We start from the raw sequence: 18,809 nt of genomic DNA, 5'->3' as shown, positions 1-18,809 counted from the left end.
CTACCATGTGCATGAATGTATTAAGAATTAAACTCAGTGTAGTGTTTTTTGTTATTAATAATCAACAGTGATTAATGTACAAAGTACTATATCTCAGGGAGAGATTGAGTTTAGCAGTAGAATAGTGGTAAGGGCTATAAACATTGATGTGTGGAGATCTATATATGTTTAGATAAATGTTGAGGAGTTCTATGAGGGAAGAACTCTCAGTGGGGAATACTTAATATGAGTGTTTTTATATAAAAAATTAATATTGGAAAGGAATGGTTGTTTTAATAGATTTGAAATAAATATATTGTTTTTATATAATTGAAAGATTTGATGTATTTTTTTTTCTTTCTGAAATTTAAAGTGCTTTTTTCCTTTCTCCAAAATTTGCTTTGGAGGTAATTTTATATATATATATATATATATATATATATATATATATATATATAAAGGGGTAAAATATACTTTATTAAATAAGTATGCATATTTTTTATTATATTTTTCATTTTCATTTTTATTTTATTTTTTCATTTCATATTCATCTTACTATTCGAAGACAAGTAAATTTTAAAAGCCCTGTTCATATGAATAATGAGGGTTACATGTGTGCCCGGGCCCTGCACACAGTGCACGCATTTTTGGAAGGGCGCGGCCATGCTCATAACTCCCATTACATGCCGAAGTGCAGCTTCCAAAGAAAGGGGTGGGCTGGGAAGCATGGTCTGGGTGGGGAGGGGAGGGGCAGGGGGCAGGCTGGGACAGCGCCATTTGACGCTGTCCCAGGGAAGCACGCACCAGCCAGCTGCTGGCACGCGGAGATTACTTCTGCTCCAGAAGTACAGTAAGTACGCAGAACAAAAAAAATTGGGGGATATTTAGGGTAGGTTTAGGGGTCAGGGAAGAAGGATATGATTAGGGTTAGGGAAATTTCCTCCCAGTCCACTCCATGCTTAGGTTATTAAAATTCCCCCCTGCGTGCATGAGTTGTGGGCCACCCGTACATGTATGCACAGATTTTAAAATCTGGTGAGCATGTGCCCATGCGCATGTTATAAAATCACCGTGTCCTTATGTGTGTGCCAGGATCCGCGCGCACATGGACGTGCACGTGCGGGTTTTAAAATCAACCCCAGATTGTTTTGGGAATCTATTCCTTACCTCTCTACCAGTTGTGAGCCTGCTTTCACCAACATGCCTTGTTCTTTCTGATTAGGTATGTTGTGTATAATATATTTTTTAGTTAAGAATTATGAATTGTCCTATTAATTTTTATCTGTTTAAAGAACTGAGTTCTTATTAAATTTTTTTGACATACCAGTTATCTGGATTTTCTTAAACATTTGTGTTTTTTTAATTAATGTTAAACCCTTATGCAAATATTAATGCCAAAATATGGCCTTGTCAGGCCTTCCTTTTTAATTTATGCATATTAATTATTCAATAAAGTATATTTTTATCCCGTTATTGTAGTTTTTATAAAAAATTATTACATATGTGTAATATTTATTATTTCTTGCACAGCATACTTGCCTATTTAATGTTGTTCATTACTGTTAGCATCTAACCTATAAGGTTAACCTTCAAAGTTTGCATAACCACATATACAATTGTATATGGCTGCACGGAAATCTTTTACATTATTTTATAATCTGCACATATGAGGTACATGCGTATTACAAAATACCTGCAATATATTGAAATTGCATAATTTCCCTCCTAATTTAAAAACATGTAAGGTGAATTCAGTGCGAGTGTGTTGCGTTCATGCCTCTTCTCGCCCCTCGCTCCACCCTCTCTACCTGGGATGCAACTCTCTTCTGCTCTGATGGACAGTGCAGCCACGGCTTCCCTCTGCCACCTTGGTCCCAATTCCCCTGGACTGGCCTGACGCTACTGATCCGCCATGTTTCCGATGATGTAAGGATGCGCACGCGCTCCAGACTTTGTACCAGCAAGGACGAGAACCTCGGAGGCGTCCCCCCGTAGTGACATCATCCATTTGCACTTTAAAAGGTCTTTGTTTGCTAACCTCTAACGAGTTAGCAAGAAACTCCAACGGGACTTGCTTCAGCAGTCCATGATACTTGCAACAACGTTCCAAGTCAGCCGGGGAACCTGTCCCCACTGCTCGGCCTTTTCAAACTTAACAGGAGTACCCGCTCCACGGGGGCTCCGCTCTCTCTTCTTGATTTCAGATTGCCAGAACACTCGGAATACTGCTCATTTCCTGGAAGTGATCGCGGACGTTAACACAGTGGGCCGGATTTTATAAATTAGCGCGATCGCACCAGGCGCGAACAAGAGTACGCGGGATTTTAATAGATAAGCGTAGTCCCGCGTATCCATTAAAATCCGGGGTCGGTGCGTGCAAGGCTGCCCAAAATCGGCAGCCTGCAAGCGCCGAGCCGCGCAGCCTGCCTCTGTTCCCTCCGAGGCCGCTCCGAAATCGGAGCGGCCTCGAAGGGAACTTTCCTTCCACCCCCCCCCCCCCCCGCACCTTCCCTTCCCTTCCCCTACCTAACCCACCCCCCGGCCCTATCTAAAACCCCCCCCCCACCTGCTGGAAGCAGGCGTAACTTTGCGTGCGCCGGCCGGCTGCCCCGCTCCGAATTCCGGTCCCGGGGGCTGGTCCAGAGGCCACAGCCACGCCCCCGGGCCGAAACCACGCCCACGGTGCCGCCCCCGAAATGCCGCATCACGCCCCCAAAATGCCACGTCACCGCTGACACCCCCCCCGACACGCCCCTCCATACAAGCCCCGGGATTTACGCGCATCCCAGGGCTTGCGCGCACCGCTGAGCCTATACAAAATAGGCTCGGCGCGCGCAGGGGGGGTTTGGGGTAGGTTTTCGGGGGGTACGTGCTAGGGATGTGCAGACCAAATGTTTATGTTCATAAGTCCATAAGTCGAAAGGGGGGGGTCAATTTCGGTCAATATGGACATATGGAGAATTCCATAAGTTGAGTCTATGTCCATACGTGCACCGATTCCCTAAATAAAAATTTAAACCCCTCACCCTCCTTAATCCCCCCCCAAGACTTACCAAAACTCCCTGGTGGTCGAGCGGGGCGTCAGGACACCATTTCTGACCCCCCCCAAGCTGGCCAAAAGTTCCTTTTGGGTCCAACTAGGGTCCCGGAGCGAACCCGCGGGGAATCACGTGACGTCCGCATCACTCCGACGTGACGCCGACATCATGTGCTCCTCGCAAAGGAGTTCAGAAATGGCGTCCTGACTCCCTGCTCGACCACCAGGGAGTTTTGGTAAGTCTTGGGGGGGGATTAAGGAGGGTGAGGGGTTTAAATTTTTATTTAGGATCAACAATCGCGATTTCCAACGTATTCAACATAGCTATGTTGAATAAGTTGGAAATCCGATCGTTTTCGCCTCATCACTTTTTTAAGTTAAAAAACAAAAATAAGTTGCGTTTTACCTATAAGTTCAAAACGAATGCACACCCCTAGTACGCGCGTACCCCTTTGAAAATCTACCCGAGTGAGTTCTATTATCTAGGAATTGGTACTCGCTCCACGAGGGCCTACATTCCTAGTGCTCTGAAGACTCCCTTCCATCCAAGACGTTATCGCAGTTACAGAGATCAAGAGTTACATTGGCAAGATTACAGGAATCTATTACAGACTCTTTTCTACTTTAGAAGCCATTTCATATACCGCAATTGTGAGTTCTTATTACAGACTGTTTGTGGGAACCACTGCTCGCCTACGGCTCCTGTTCCTGAATGTACTAAAGACTCTCTGTGGCATAGAGACCATTGCAGAGATCTATTATTTTGAGTGTACCATCTTGTATCCAGTATACCTAGTCTACTCACTACTTCTAGTCTCTCTCTACAGCTCAGCGACCCAGAGCTTACATTCCAGTATCAGAAGGACTTTAGCCTTGCCGGACACAGTGACTCACTACTGCCACCTCTGGTGGTCCAGCTTCCAGTCTAATAAAGAACTATTGGGGTAGATTTTATAAATCTGCGCCTGCGTGTACTTTTGTTCGCGCACCAGGCGCAAACAATAGTATGCGGGATTTTGATAGATACACAGCCTGCGCTGTGTATATATTAAAATCCCTGGGCTTAATGGACTTAATGGACTTTTGGTCTGGGCTTAATGGACTTTTGGTCTGAGCCAGTATGGCAAGTCGTATGTTCCTATGTCCTGCCTGTCCTTGCCAATGTTATCTGAAAGAGATATTTAGGGTCCTTGAGAAGCAACTAGGGAGACAAGGAACTGGATTCTTGTAGGGATATGCATTCATTTGAAATGACATGCAATTAAGGAGCAGAATGGGAGGGAACTTCCCTATACCCCTACCTAACTTCCTATCCTTTCCCCTCTCCTCTTCTCCCCGACCCCTAACCCCTTCCTAACTACTTACTTTTTTATTGTTAAATTACTTACTGCTCCTCTAAAGCAGATGTAATCTGCGTGTGCTAGCCGGTTGCTGGTGCACGCTTCTCTGGGACAGCAGCTAATAGCACTGTCCTGGCCTGCCCCTTTTTCAGGGTCCTACACTTCTGCATGTAACAGTGGTTACGGCGTGGCCCGGCCCATTCTAAAATGTGCGCAAGGCCTGGCCACGCACATAACCTCCCCTTTTTACGCACGTGGCCCTTTGAAAATTGACCCAATAGGTTATAAAATAGCATGTATTTTTGTGCGTGGCAAAATACATGCGTTTATGGGTGCATGAGCGGCCCTTTTAAAAATCTACCCTTCTATTTGCTCAATAATATTTTTGAAGTTACTGTATTATATATTATCTTAAATTATTTTTATCTATACGTATTTTTTCCCTCAGCTGTCTTTGCCATCTCTTATGCTCTGCAGATGACACACCTGGGTGGACCATGGGACCTTCATCAGTCTGGTTGGAGAGGTATCTTTTTGAGATGTACTCTCATTTCCACTGGGTGATTAGCAGGGATTGCTACATAGTAGAATCTGTATTCTTCTACCTCTGAGTGCACCACCTCTGTGAGATCTCCTGTATGGCAGTATAACAATATGGACCAAGCTATCTTTTGTGAAGTCTTTATTCAGTGAAAAAAAAATTTTTTAATTGGATTTTTGTGCCTATTTGAAGCATTGTGTTTTTCTTGTTCCATATGATTACATAGTTATTATAAGCAATACATTATAGATTTTGGCAGGCCTCAATCAGTTCTCGAGCAAAGCCCATCTGTACTTCAAGATGCTGAATGGTATAATCCTCACCCAGATGGTCAGCCATTTGTGTTTCTCTACATTCACAAGTTGCAGAGTCAAAGATACACGCAGTACATACAGGAGTTAAAACACCAGAATCCAATATTCAGAAAATCTGGCAAACTCTGGAAGTTAACTGAAAAAATATTTGTGGTTCAGATTACCCCCTGCTGAACAGAAATATTTTGTCCAAGCAAATTGCTGCCCAGATAAAATGTACCCAAATATAAAAGGTAGAGATGAAGATGTTTCTAAGCACAGTAAAACTTAAACTGCTCAGCATTGATATTCTACACAAAGTTGCCTACAAAGCGTTGTGTGGTTAAATCTGGTTAGGATGAAAGACTGTCCTAAAGTTATTCAGATCGCTTTACCTAGACATATTCAACCACAGACGTATCCAGATATGTCTAATTGAATATCGGGATAAAATTATCAGGATAACTTTAAGCAGATAAGTTTCCAACTCACTAGGTTGATGAATATTGAGTTCCCAATAACTATTTGCCAACTATTTAAAATGAAACACTCCTTACATGATAATCTGAAACCTGTAAAGCTAAAGAAGAGGGGCAGCAGGCCTAGCTCCTACCTGCTCCAGCAATAATCTCTAAATGGTGCCACCTGACAATACTGTAGACTAAATCCCCACATATGGGTCATAGTGAACTGTTTCAAATCCAAAGCGGTGTTGATTGTCATGGGCCATCAATCAAAGATCATGTTCTAAAGCCTTGGAAGATGTTACCACATGGAGATCATTGTTGGAGCTGTTTAGGAAGCAGATCTGCAACTTCCTGCTAGTTGAGTGGTTTAGGGAAGGTAGAAAGGGAAGATATCTTGCAGACAGGATGTTCTTAGTGGGCAAAGTTGCATATATGTTGGGGGTTTCTTTCTGGGGGACAGGAAAATACAGGACATTGTCTTTCCCATCTACCTAGCTACTAAGATATTAGGTAGGTCAACACACTTGTCAGTTAACTACACCTATACAGGTGTTGTTACATTTACCCCTGTAATAAGGCCAAGGTAAATGCATGTTTTACAAATACCATAGTAATGATGGAAGTCATTAGCATGATATATCAACAATTTAATATATAGCTATGATAAAAATGAATGTGATCATGGCAATTTTTACATTACTGCATTCAGCCCTTTAATCCTTGTGTTATGGGCTTAATAAATTGGTGTTCTCTAATGCATGCATTAAATCTGTTTTAAAACATGCATTATTATTAATACCACATACTTCATAGGCCCCTTATTAATGTAAATATATGCAAATTGACCATATAGATGTTGCAGAATCTTGAACAATGTACAGAAATTACTCAAAATCTGTTGTAGGTAATCAGGGATCTTGAATTTAGGATAAGTAATATATATTATGCCAATTTAAACTCTCAGCTATGCAGTTCAGAGATTTACAAAGGGGTTATTTAAGGAGTTCCTGGGCGGGGGGGGGGGGGGTGTTGTATAAAGGTTGGTAGACATATAGGGACCCTTCAGACTATGGGTTTTGTTTTTGTTTGTTTGTTTTGTTTACATTAACTACAATAGAGGGGAGAGCAAAAGCAGTTGCACTAATTGCACTTTCATCCTTTTCTGCAGGTAATTAGCTTTATCCATTTAGCCACAGCATCCAGATCTAATATCCTATTCTGTAGGGAAAAGACCAAAAGCCTTGTAAATCTGTTTCAGAGCTTGTCACCCATTGCCCTTGTATAGAATACTTAACACAAGTGGGAGTTGCAATAATCCAGACTCACAAAGCAATATCAATTTTCTTCTGTCTACAAAATTAATCCTTTGCGAGAGAGCTTTGTAAGAATATATACATTTTGACACTGCCCATTTATGAAGATGATTGTATATAAGACAGATAGTTAAATAAGTCTGATACATTTTAATAAAGTAAAAGATCTTCTTGCCAGAGTATAAAGTACAAAACAGCTTGTGTTTTAAGTATAATGCAGAGAAATTAGAGCGTCCAAGAAAATCAGTACTGAAGGTAGATTCTCTTTCTGCAATTTGCTTTTCAAGAACAAGCATTGAAAAATGATCTGTAGAAAAAATAATGTAAATAAAATGTTCCATTAACCTTGTATTTACATTGAATTGTAATGTCAGAAATAATATGTATATATACACACAAATTTTCTGCTTAATCCTCATATGTCAAATATGAGAAGAACAATATGTATTCTGTTTGTGAAATGATTTCTTTTGAATGAGACTGCTGAGTTTTGCATGTAGGTGACTTGAAGGTAAGAAATTAAAAGCTTTGCCCATCCTGGTGTGGATTAAATGTTGGCCTCCTCATGAATAAAGAACATCATAAAGCAAATCATATGAGCTCCTACAAACTCCTAGTTGCTAATAGTTTTTGCCCAGTTTATGCCAGATATGAAAATTCATAGTGTGCACTGTGCAGTGCTTTCCTACTTTACTTTAAAATTGATTTCTAAAATCTGATTTTCATTTTGATCTTGAAACAATCTAGCTGCAACTATTATAGTATGATTACAGTTAGCAATATAATAGCAGAGAAAAAAAAATCCTCATGTATTTCTTCCCTGATACAGAATGTGCATTATGTAATAATGTGGGCATGCAGGACCTCACTCGCTCGCAACCACCCCCTTACAATCCAATAATCACAGACACATTTCATTGTGGGTAAAACAAGGCCGCAGCTTTAATCATTCAGTGGTCCGAGCTTATATCCACACATTAACACCAACAACTAGGACTTTGGTATTGCCCAGCCCCCACCAGACTATCCGCCACCTTCCGGCAGGATAGCCTAACCAGCCTCTCTGTTACACTCTTTGGCCCCAACACGCCAGGTTCCGACTCCCGCCACACTCTCTTGCAAGGAGCCAACCCAGGTGTACTCCCGCCTCCAACTTGCAAGGAGTCTGGCCAAGCGGCCCCCGCCTCATCCGGCAAGGAGCCACACCCTGACAACAGCCCTCAGTTGTCAACCACCGTCGGCTTTACCAAAATCCAAATAACTTGAACAACAAAATTGAACAGTTATGGCTCGGACCAACCGCCCCCGCTGCGACAAATCCCCCAAACAAAACTGCAATTCCCCAACAACAATCGCCTAGAACTAAGGGTGGGTGGGAGGGTCGCGCGAACCTTCTGCCCCTCTCTCGCTCCCCAGCTACCGACTGAAGCCCGCGTTACTAAAACTGCTTAACCAGCAGTTTGAATTTTCTCCCCACCTATCCCAGCTCTCCACGCTTACTCCTTCTGCCCCCCCCCCCCTTGCACCTAAAGCCAATCACTGCATTCCACGACTCTATGACACTCGCCTTCAGTCCCCCCCTCCCCCCTCCTTCACGTACTTCACGTTGCAGCCCTACTTGTGTCCCCACGTTGTTTTCACCTCCGTCTATTCCACCTTCCCCCCCCCCCCTCTCCAACCACACGCGCCTCGCCTCTGAAGTGAGCCTGCGCCCACATTACGCCGCCCGGCCGGACACGGGGTCCGGCTGGTCTTCCATAATGTGGGCATGCAGGACCTCACTCGCTCGCAACCACCCCCTTACAATCCAATAATCACAGACACATTTCATTGTGGGTAAAACAAGGCCGCAGCTTTAATCATTCAGTGGTCCGAGCTTATATCCACACATTAACACCAACAACTAGGACTTTGGTATTGCCCAGCCCCCACCAGACTATCCGCCACCTTCCGGCAGGATAGCCTAACCAGCCTCTCTGTTACACTCTTTGGCCCCAACACGCCAGGTTCCGACTCCCGCCACACTCTCTTGCAAGGAGCCAACCCAGGTGTACTCCCGCCTCCAACTTGCAAGGAGTCTGGCCAAGCGGCCCCCGCCTCATCCGGCAAGGAGCCACACCCTGACAACAGCCCTCAGTTGTCAACCACCGTCGGCTTTACCAAAATCCAAATAACTTGAACAACAAAATTGAACAGTTATGGCTCGGACCAACCGCCACAGGCACAGGCATATAATGCCCTGTGACCCCCAAAGATGCGGCCTCGCTTTACAGAGGAAATAACTCCTCTAAGACCTCCTGAATGGAGTTCAGGAACAAGTCTAATCCTAGAAAAGACAGGTGAACCCCATCATCTCGGAACAAACCTGTTACCTTACCCCATGACCAGGCATACTTAATATGCCGACCACCCAAGCGCTCCAACCAAGTCCCGATTTGTTGGTTTGCCTTGGACCTACACCGTTTCCATCTGATGTTATCCAATTCAGCAGGCCTCACCACAATATCAGACCAGCATAAGATCGTCGTCGGCAGCAAAATAGATATAGTCATTAAGTCCTTACGGACATTGCTAATGAAGTGCTTGCCCGACATCTTACCCCAGTCGTTACCCCCCAAATGAACTACCAAGACCCGAGGAGCTGCCCGACGCTCTCGCTCCTTCCTAACATAAGGAACAAGTTCGTCCCACAGCATACCCCTCCGGCCAAGCCAGATAACCCGAACCCCCCTTCGTTGTAAGTCCAAGTGAGGGCCGTAAGGACGGCCGCAGGCGTGTCTGTGACCCCAGTAAGTAAACGAATGACCAATGATCCAAACTGTCATGGGCTCAGACGCAGCACCTGCAAAGAAACTAGAGTTAGCAAAGATCAATCATGCCCAGAATCTGGGCGAACATAACTCTTATAGGCCCCGGAACGCCACCGGCCTATCCTCTGTATGACCCCTCCAGGCACACCCGCCGTTGCCGCCGATGTAGCGGCCCCAATGCGGAACGAATGTGTTCCAAACCTGCGCCCCTCCAAACCGACAGCATACAATGCTGCGCGCAGTACCGTCTCGAATTGATACTTGGTTAATGGCCTCCGGTTCTCGTGCACTAGAAATTGCATTGCTACCTCCGGCCGCACCCTACAATACCCAGCTGCATTTCTAACCGGGCAGGACGTCAAACCTGGAACCCTGGATAACAACACGGAGGCTCCACGACCCCTCTGATCCGTCTTAGATCGCGGAATTACTATCAATACTGCTCTGTTCGTGACTACCACATTCCGCGCCAAAATCCCTGGGTAATCAGTACTGGAGGCTGAGCGAGCCACCAACTCGCTAATCCTAAAGGCCCCGAAAAAAGCGAATACGAAAGCAACTCGAAACAATAGTGTCTCATAAGGGGAAAAGCACACTGCAGACAATGCCTCCCATAACAGCATCAAGATATCATGTGTAATGGGCAAACGCTGATCAATTCTGCTCTGCGTTGTCCGCGACCAACCCCTCAACAGACGCCGAACTATAAAACGACCCGAAGGAAAGCCCCAACCATGTGCCTTCATAAAAAAGGAAAACCCCGCCAGCTGGCGGCCTACTGCAGCCTGCGAACACCCACTCGCCCGAGCACGCTCAATGAAACGTACCAATGCCATATCCGAGATCGGACCCCCCACCCAGCCCAAGGAACACAAAAACGCTGAGACTCGTCGGGCCCCCCCCTACATAACCTGTCCACGTGGAGGGCGCTAATGAATCTCGCAGCATTTTCCAGGACTCTGGGAACCAAATTTCCAAAGGAAAGACGGCACCGGGGTTCCGCACGACTCCGCTTCTGGGGCGAGTTCTCGAAACAAGTCCCACTTGAAACGAGAAAGAGAGTCAGCCACACTGTTAGAAACTCCAGGCACGTGTCGAGCCCATACTGTTACATTTAAGGACATACAACGCAAAATCAGCTCGCGCAATAACTCTGACACTCTGATGCAACGCGCCGATCTCTTATTTATGACCTCAACCACCCCCTGATTATCGCTCCAAAATACCACTCTCTTTCCTGCCAACTGAGCGCCCCAAATATACACTGCCACTACAATTGGAAATAATTCCAAGAAAGCTATATTTTTTGTAACTCCAGACGTAATCCAGTCCTCCGGCCAACCTGCTGCGCACCAAGCCCCTCGAAAATAAGCCCCGAAACCTAACGAACCCGCTGCGTCGGTGAACAGCTCCAAATCATGATTTGACCGCGGATTAGATTGCCACAACGCCTCCCCATTAAAATCCTCCAAAAACCTATCCCAAAGTCTCAGATCTTCCCGCAAAAAACAAGAATTTCGCACACGATGATGCGGTTTTCTTAAACCGGACATAGCATGTGATAACCTGCGCAAAAACACTCTGCCCATAGGAATCACCCGACAGGCGAAATTTAGACTACCAACGAGTGACTGTAACTCTCGTAAAGACAACTTAGGCCGACCAACAGCCCCACGCACCATGTCCCTTAACAGCTGAACCTTATCCTCCGGTAACCGCGATACCATAGCTACCGAATCCAGCTCAATTCCCAAAAATACCAATGAAGTACTAGGTCCTTCTGTTTTACTGACCGAAAGAGGAATCCCGAAATCATTGGCCACCTCTTGAAAACAATTCATCAAACTGAGACAATCACCCGAACCAGCCCTTCCCACAAATAGAAAATCATCCAAATAATGTACCACGAGTCTCGATCCCGACCTCTTCTGTACCACCCAGTGCACAAATGTACTGAAGGCTTCAAAATAAGAGCATGCTATAGAACAACCCATAGGCATACACTTATCAAAGTAAAACTGCTGCTGAAAGCGGAACCCTAACAGGTGAAAACTATCAGGATGAACCGGCAACAAACGAAATGCCGCTTCTATGTCCGCTTTCGCCATTAAAGCCCCTGGGCCACACTGCCGAACTATTCGCACTGCGGAGTCAAAAGATGCGTATCGCACCGTGCATAATTCCCTCGGGATACCATCATTCACAGACCTCCCTTCGGGGAAAGACAAATTATGAATTAATCTAAACTTGCCCGGATCCTTTTTTGGAATCACAGCTAAAGGCGATAGGACCAAATCACGGAACGGAATCACATTAAAGGGACCTGCAATACGGCCCAGTCCTATTTCCCCCAGCAACTTTTCCCTTACCACCGCTAGCATACGCCGAACCGACGGGCAATTGACCCCACCCCCAACTTCCCCCTGTCCTTGAAACGGTATTTTAAAACCATAACGAAAACCCTGATCTAACAACTCCGCCACCTTTATACGCGGGTACAGCCGTAACCATGGCAACATCGCGGTTAAACAGATAGGTGTATGTGCTCGCTCAAAGACCCGGTCTACTGGCACCTTTTGCAGGTTGTGCTGTGGCCGGTCCGTCCCCTTGACGCTTTGAACACTTGGACACTGGGTGACCGGCTCCACACACGGAACAAGCGTGCCGGAACTTACAGTCCGGGAAAATACACGTGGAGCGATTAAATCTCCAACACACATCACTGCGCCCCGCGCCCCCCTTTCCAACACTACTGCCGGGCACGTCCCTCCGAAAGGACCTCCCAGGCCCAGTACCAGCCACTAACCCCTGCCCCATACTACCTGAGGACGGTTTTGCAGCCATCTGCGTTAGCCAGAGTCCAACATCCTGAGTACCCCAGGAGATAAACTTATTTTCTTCCATACGATCCCGGAATCGCTCATCATAATTAAGCCAGGACCAACCTTCGTAAGTCTTACTGGCCGCTAGGATTGCATCTGCATAAGATAACAACGCCCCATACTGTGACGGATCTTTCTTCCCCACTACACTTGCTAGCCGCAGAAAAGCCCTTGTCCAATTATGAATATTTCGTGCCACCTTAATCGGGGCCCCTACAAATTGATCTCTCTTATTCCTCTTCTTCTTATCCTTACGCTTACCACGCCTGCCCTCCAGCAGCTGAAAAATATCAATGAACTGCCTACGCCTAATTCGTCTACGAATGGAACGCGGAACCTCCTCCCATAACTCCGTAAAAGCCACCAAAGCCGGGGCACCACGTACTGTGGCCCCTCCGACTGCTCCCCCCTGAACCGCTGCTCCCGAATCCGAAGAGGTATCAGAAGATGACGAAGAGGACGACGACGACGAGGACGAATCCGATGAACTAGAGCGCCCCCTCTTTCTCTTTTTCTTAGACTTCCCAGACTTTGAAGACCCCCGTTTCCTATCCACCCCCCCTTCCTTAACACTTGGTAACACTTCGCTGCCACCTGCGTCCTTGCCATCCTGCTTCCCCCCCCTCCCTCTCTTCTGCCCCCCTCACACATGCAGCTCCACCTCTGTCCTGTCTAGGGAAAATAATAAACTCACCAGTCTGTTCAGGCTCCACAGGCAGCACATCATCCATGTATAACTGCTCTCGCCGACCCCTGCCTGCCGTCACTGGCGCGTCATTGCGCCAAGCCTCCCATTGAGATGGGCCAGGTATTTCACCATCATCCTCTGCCAAATTCCCCTGTGGAAAAACAGCAGGAGCAGGAGACGGAACAGGAGCCGGCGCAATATCCCAATTTCTCTCCACCTCCAACCCCCCCAAACTCCCCAAAACTGCTCGCACATCCCCTGTCCACAGACCTCCCTCTACCAAGGTCATCTCTTCCCCTCCCGATTCTCCCCCCTCCATTCAAACGCCGGCGAGAACCCCCAGTCAATCTACGATTACCTCTTTGCCCCATGCAGTGCCTGCTTACCCCCCCCCAACATCCCTCTTGCCAGTTCTGGAACCAATAACGTATTACTCACCCTCTCCCCTCTCACAGCCATGCCCCTCCCCAACATGCTACCGGCACCCCTTGCCCTGCGCTCCTCCGCTCCACTTAACCGCCCTACCATCGCTCCCTTACCCCCCTGACCACGAAACCTAGTTTTGTATAAAGCTCCCATAGACACAGCACTCTCACCAAATGAACCTTCATCAGGGCCAGGAAAGCGCTCTGCAGCATCAGAAATCATTTCTGCAGCTAGAATGGGCTCACAGCTCTTAGAAGCTGCCTTTCCAGACTTCCCCTTAGCCCGGGGCCTCACAGCTCTACCGCCCCTCCCCCTCACCACACCCAGCTCTGCAGACCTCTCAATTAACAGCAACGGTCCCTCCCTTTCAATCTCCACACCTCCTCTATCCGCCCCCCCGAGCTAACGATCGTGCTCCTCCCCGCTCTGCAACGCCAAAGTCGCTCACCCATTCTGGGATCAGCACACCGTCGCCTGCTGCCTCCTCCCCCGGCACCCATGCGGCTTCCTCTGACTCCAGGAACGCAGCCACACCACCATCGAGCTCCTCCTCCTCCCAATCGGGCCTCTTGCCAGCCATGCTGCAGTCAGCACACGAGCACTGGAAGTTTACAGCTGCAAAAAATGCCTGCGATCTCCGAACAGTCCCCAACGAACAATCACACAGAAACCAGCAACAAAAGGTATGTTAAGATCGCGCGAACCTTCTGCCCCTCTCTCGCTCCCCAGCTACCGACTGAAGCCCGCGTTACTAAACTGCTTAACCAGCAGTTTGAATTTTCTCCCCACCTATCCCAGCTCTCCACGCTTACTCCTTCTGCCCCCCCCCTTGCACCTAAAGCCAATCACTGCATTCCACGACTCTATGACACTCGCCTTCAGTCCCCCCCCCCCCCCCTCCTTCACGTACTTCACGTTGCAGCCCTACTTGTGTCCCCACGTTGTTTTCACCTCCGTCTATTCCACCTTCCCCCCCCCCCCCCCTCTCCAACCACACGCGCCTCGCCTCTGAAGTGAGCCTGCGCCCACATTACGCCGCCCGGCCGGACACGGGGTCCGGCTGGTCTTCCATGTGTACAATTCTGGTCACCGCATCTCAAAAAAGATATAGATGCGATGGAGAAGGTACAGAGAATGGCTACCAAAATGATAAGGGGAATGGAACAGCTCCCCTATGAGGAAAGACTAAAGAGGTTAGGACTTTTCAGCTTGGAGAAGAGACGACTGAGGGGGGATATGATAGAGGTGTTTAAAATCATGAGAGGTCTAGAACGGGTAGATGTGAATCGGTTATTTACTCTTTCGGATAATAGAAAGACTATGGGGCACTCCATGAAGTTAGCATGTGGCACATTTAAAATTAATTGGAGAAAGTTCTTTTTCATTCAACGCACAATTAAACTCTGGAATTTGTTGCCAGAGGATGTGGTTAGTGCAGTTAGTATAGCTGTGTTTAAAAAAGGATTGGATAAGTTCTTGGAGGAGAAGTCCATTACCAGCTATTAAGTTGACTTAGAAAATAGCCACTGCTAGATCCAAGATGGCTGCTCGTATTAAGACCTAAGCGGGAGTGCTCTGCCTTTGCTGTTATTCTTGGACGAAAAAATGCCTGCTAAGAGGAAGGGCAAAGTTCGGACTTACCCGACCGAAACAAACCCTTCCTTAACTATTCAGACAGAGATTACCCGCTTTGTGAGTCCAACACCTCAACAGAGAACTGAGGAAACTGATGTGCAGGAGAGCGTGGAACAGCTAACCTTGCCAACGGGGGAGGTGTCTCTAAGCCCAGAGCAGAGGGAGCCACCTACGCAGAGCGCAGTCGAGGAGACGGGGAGCGGTGGCGCGGCAGCAATTCAAGCCGGCCAAACTCCAGATCTCACCTCACTGATTTCAGATGGGGCAACAGCTGGTCCTTTTACATCGAGTCCGGTGGAGAAGCTAAGGTCTGAGGGGTTAACCGTAACCAGCATAACCCTGGGAGAAGGTATGTCCACAGACAATAGCACAAAGAAAGATCTAATTGCCATTCCTGAGAGAACTGCGCAGGTGACTTTAGACTCCCTCTGGGAGTTTATGGTTGGAATGGCCTCGGCAATAAACTCCATGAATGAAAAAATGGAGATTTCTAATACACAGAGCGTTCATAACACTGTTGCTGTGCAAACACAACTAGACGGTTTAAAAGGGAAAATAAGTGAACTGGAAGAAGAAAATAAACAGTTTCACCAGTATAAAATTACAGCGATTAAAGATTCTCAAGCTATTTCCAGACGTATGGAATTTATAGAAAACAAATCTAGACATTTGAATCTACGTTTTACCAACTTTCCCAAAGTTGTGGGGGAAATCCCATACACAACTTTGAAGAGATTTCTACAAACGAATCTGGAGATAACTGAAGAAAATTCACCATCTATAAACTCCTGTTTTTTTCTACCTACATCGTCGCGTATAGGAGACCCTGCAAACGTTCCCTTTGCAGGGAACTTAACTGGGTTCCTTGAGGACTCTACATTAGAAGTTATAAATAGGGGAACACTTTTGGTGTCATTTATTACTGTTAAAGATATCTGTCTTGTTATGAGAGCATATTTTCGGAAATATCCGCTTAACTTTCATGAGGCTGTGGTTAAAATTTTTCCTGATTTAGCTCCCGCCACACAGGCCAGGCGTCGGGGGTTTTCAACCCTAAGACAAGAGGCTGTAGCATTGGGTTATACTGTTAAAATTCAGTTTCCTTGAAAATGCTTTCTCATGAAAGAAAATGAATGTTATGTTTTTTTTATTCCTGAGCAATTAAGGGAGTTTATCGAGGCTAGGAAAATTAACATCTTAACGTAAAGTGATAAAAATGGATGTGTTGTTATGAGCGGTTTGTTAATTATGGCATGTTTCTTTAAATTTGTTCTTTAAAAGATTTCTGGATCTATAAATTAATATTCTGCTGGGAGCGGGATTCAATATGTTAAATAATGTTTAGAAATTATATAAATATTATGGTCACCAGTGTTTAGATAGTATCTAAAAAATTATTCCTTGGAGGTTTTTTCTTGTGTTGCTTAATAATGAAGGTGGCAAAATAACTTTGTTTCTGTCTACTATTGAAAACGCAATATTTCCTTATAAGCAAAAGTGTTTTTTGTTTATGTAATAAAATGAATAAATAAAGAATTAAAAAAAAAAAAAAAGAAAATAGCCACTGCTATCACTAGCAACAGTAACATGGAATAAACTTAGTTTTTGGGTACTTGCCAGGTTCTTATGGCCTGAATCGGCCACTGTTGGAAACAGGATGCTGGGCTTGATGGACCCTTGGTCTGACCCAGTATGGCATGTTCTTAATACATACAGTATTTCTTGAAATACACTAAACACTTGTACCAACAACTAGAAAAATAGATTTTGTTTTTTATTTTTTGTTTCAGTTCATTATTTTTTAGCAATTCGTTCCTTGAAATGTTTTGGGCCAGAAAACATGAACACGAGTATTTTCTTAGGAGAAGAACAGAAATAAGAAAATCTTAATAATTCTGTTTGCTTTAATTGTCAAAATATTTCACAAAAAAAACTTGTTTTACATGCTAAAATAAAAATATGATCTGGATGTAGCTGGCCCCTGTCTTATACTGTGAACACCATCCAGGGGTGTCATAGGTCCGGATCCGATCTCCAGGGCAATGGGTCTGAAACTAATCTCCAGGGCCCCTAGCACAGTCAATCACTATTACTATTTCAAGTTCACACTCTAGCTCACACATCGCCAAAAGGTGCCAAACTGTCCAGAATAGGAGCAAAAAAGTAAGAAACAGAAAAATAGGAAAAACCCAGGATTCAAACCAGTGTCCATCCATTCAGACACAGCACTAGGTAAAAGGGAAAAAACCGAGTCCCAAGTTGGAGTTCAAAATAAATGATTTACTGTAACAAATAAAATAACCCAATGCCAGTATTCCAAAAATCAGAAAAAGCATCAAGAAAATTACAGCAATCAAGAGGATGGAAAGTTTATCCATACTAGTTGTTACTTCCCTTCTAGGCTCCCTGCACCATTATCCACAGGGAAAACAAAAACATCTTGCTTGGAGATTTGAATAGCTGGAAAGGAGTCCTAGCACATAGCTAGGAAAAAGATAGATAAATACAAAAATTCCAAAATGTGAGTAAAAAAACTGTAATCCAAAACTTCTCAAGGTCTCCATAACTCTTTCAGCTTTACCCCAGCGTAATTTGCTGCCTGGGCAAAAAGTCCAAAGCTCACACTTCTCTTATCTCTTGCTTTCCTGGTCACTTGGGCAAAAAAAAAAAAAAAGAAAAATGACCTAGTCTTTCTGGATACCAGGGAGGAGCCCATCCTTCCAGACAGGTCACAGTTTCAAATTATCCACTGCAATCCGCAGCATAAATCCTTCTGCTGCTTTGGATCGAAGACCTCAGAGAGTGAGACTATGACCAAGCTATATCTCCTACTCCTATCTCTTGTGCTTTGAGATCAAGGGGTAATCTCTCCAGCTAACCTTCCCTCTGGCTCCTACAGTCATGCCTAACCTTCCAGAAAAAAATGAACATGCTCCAAGGGATTATATACTAGGGATGTGAATCGTTTACCTGACGATTGAAAATATCATCCGATATTTTCAATATCGTCAGATATCGGGGGGTCCCCGATAGCGATAGGAAACCCCATGATTAATTTAGTGGGTTTTCTTATCGTTATGGGGGTGGGGAGGTGGGAAGAAAAGACACAACCTAAAAACACAACCTGACCCTTTAAAATGAGTTTGTTAGTATCCCCCCACCCTCTGGACCCCCCCCAAATTTTTTTTAAATACCTGGTGTTCCAGCGGGGGTCCCAGGAGCATTCTCCCATGCTCGAGCTGTCAGCTGCCACTAATCAAAATGGCACCGATGGCCCTTTGCTCTTACCATGTGACGGACTATCGGTGCCATTGGTTGGCCCCTGTCACATGGTAGGTGCACTGGATGGCCCGTGCCATTTTTAAAGATGGTGCCGGCCGTCCATTGCTCCTACCATG

The 18,809-nt window shown here is 45.6% G+C and overlaps 2 protein-coding genes across 4 annotated transcripts in view; both read right to left on the bottom strand.

The window, feature by feature from the left end:
• Positions 1 to 18,809, bottom strand: part of CLSTN2 (calsyntenin 2) — a 1,635,505-nt gene that overhangs the window by 229,582 nt on the left and 1,387,114 nt on the right. The gene's annotated exons all lie outside the window — the stretch shown is intronic.
• LOC115098736 lies at positions 8,645 to 14,444 on the bottom strand. Its single transcript, XM_029615598.1, has 3 exons — positions 14,225 to 14,444; positions 13,357 to 13,501; positions 8,645 to 9,812 (listed from the first exon to the last, which is right to left on the bottom strand). Exons 1-3 carry the CDS (start codon positions 14,354 to 14,356, stop codon positions 9,238 to 9,240), a joined length of 852 nt encoding a protein of 283 aa, XP_029471458.1. The 5' UTR covers positions 14,357 to 14,444; the 3' UTR covers positions 8,645 to 9,237.

The sequence above is a fragment of the Rhinatrema bivittatum genome, chromosome 9 (genome assembly GCF_901001135.1).
Source record: "Rhinatrema bivittatum chromosome 9, aRhiBiv1.1, whole genome shotgun sequence".
Classification (NCBI taxonomy): Eukaryota; Metazoa; Chordata; class Amphibia; order Gymnophiona; family Rhinatrematidae; genus Rhinatrema; species Rhinatrema bivittatum.
This window is presented reverse-complemented; position numbering and strand designations above follow the sequence as displayed.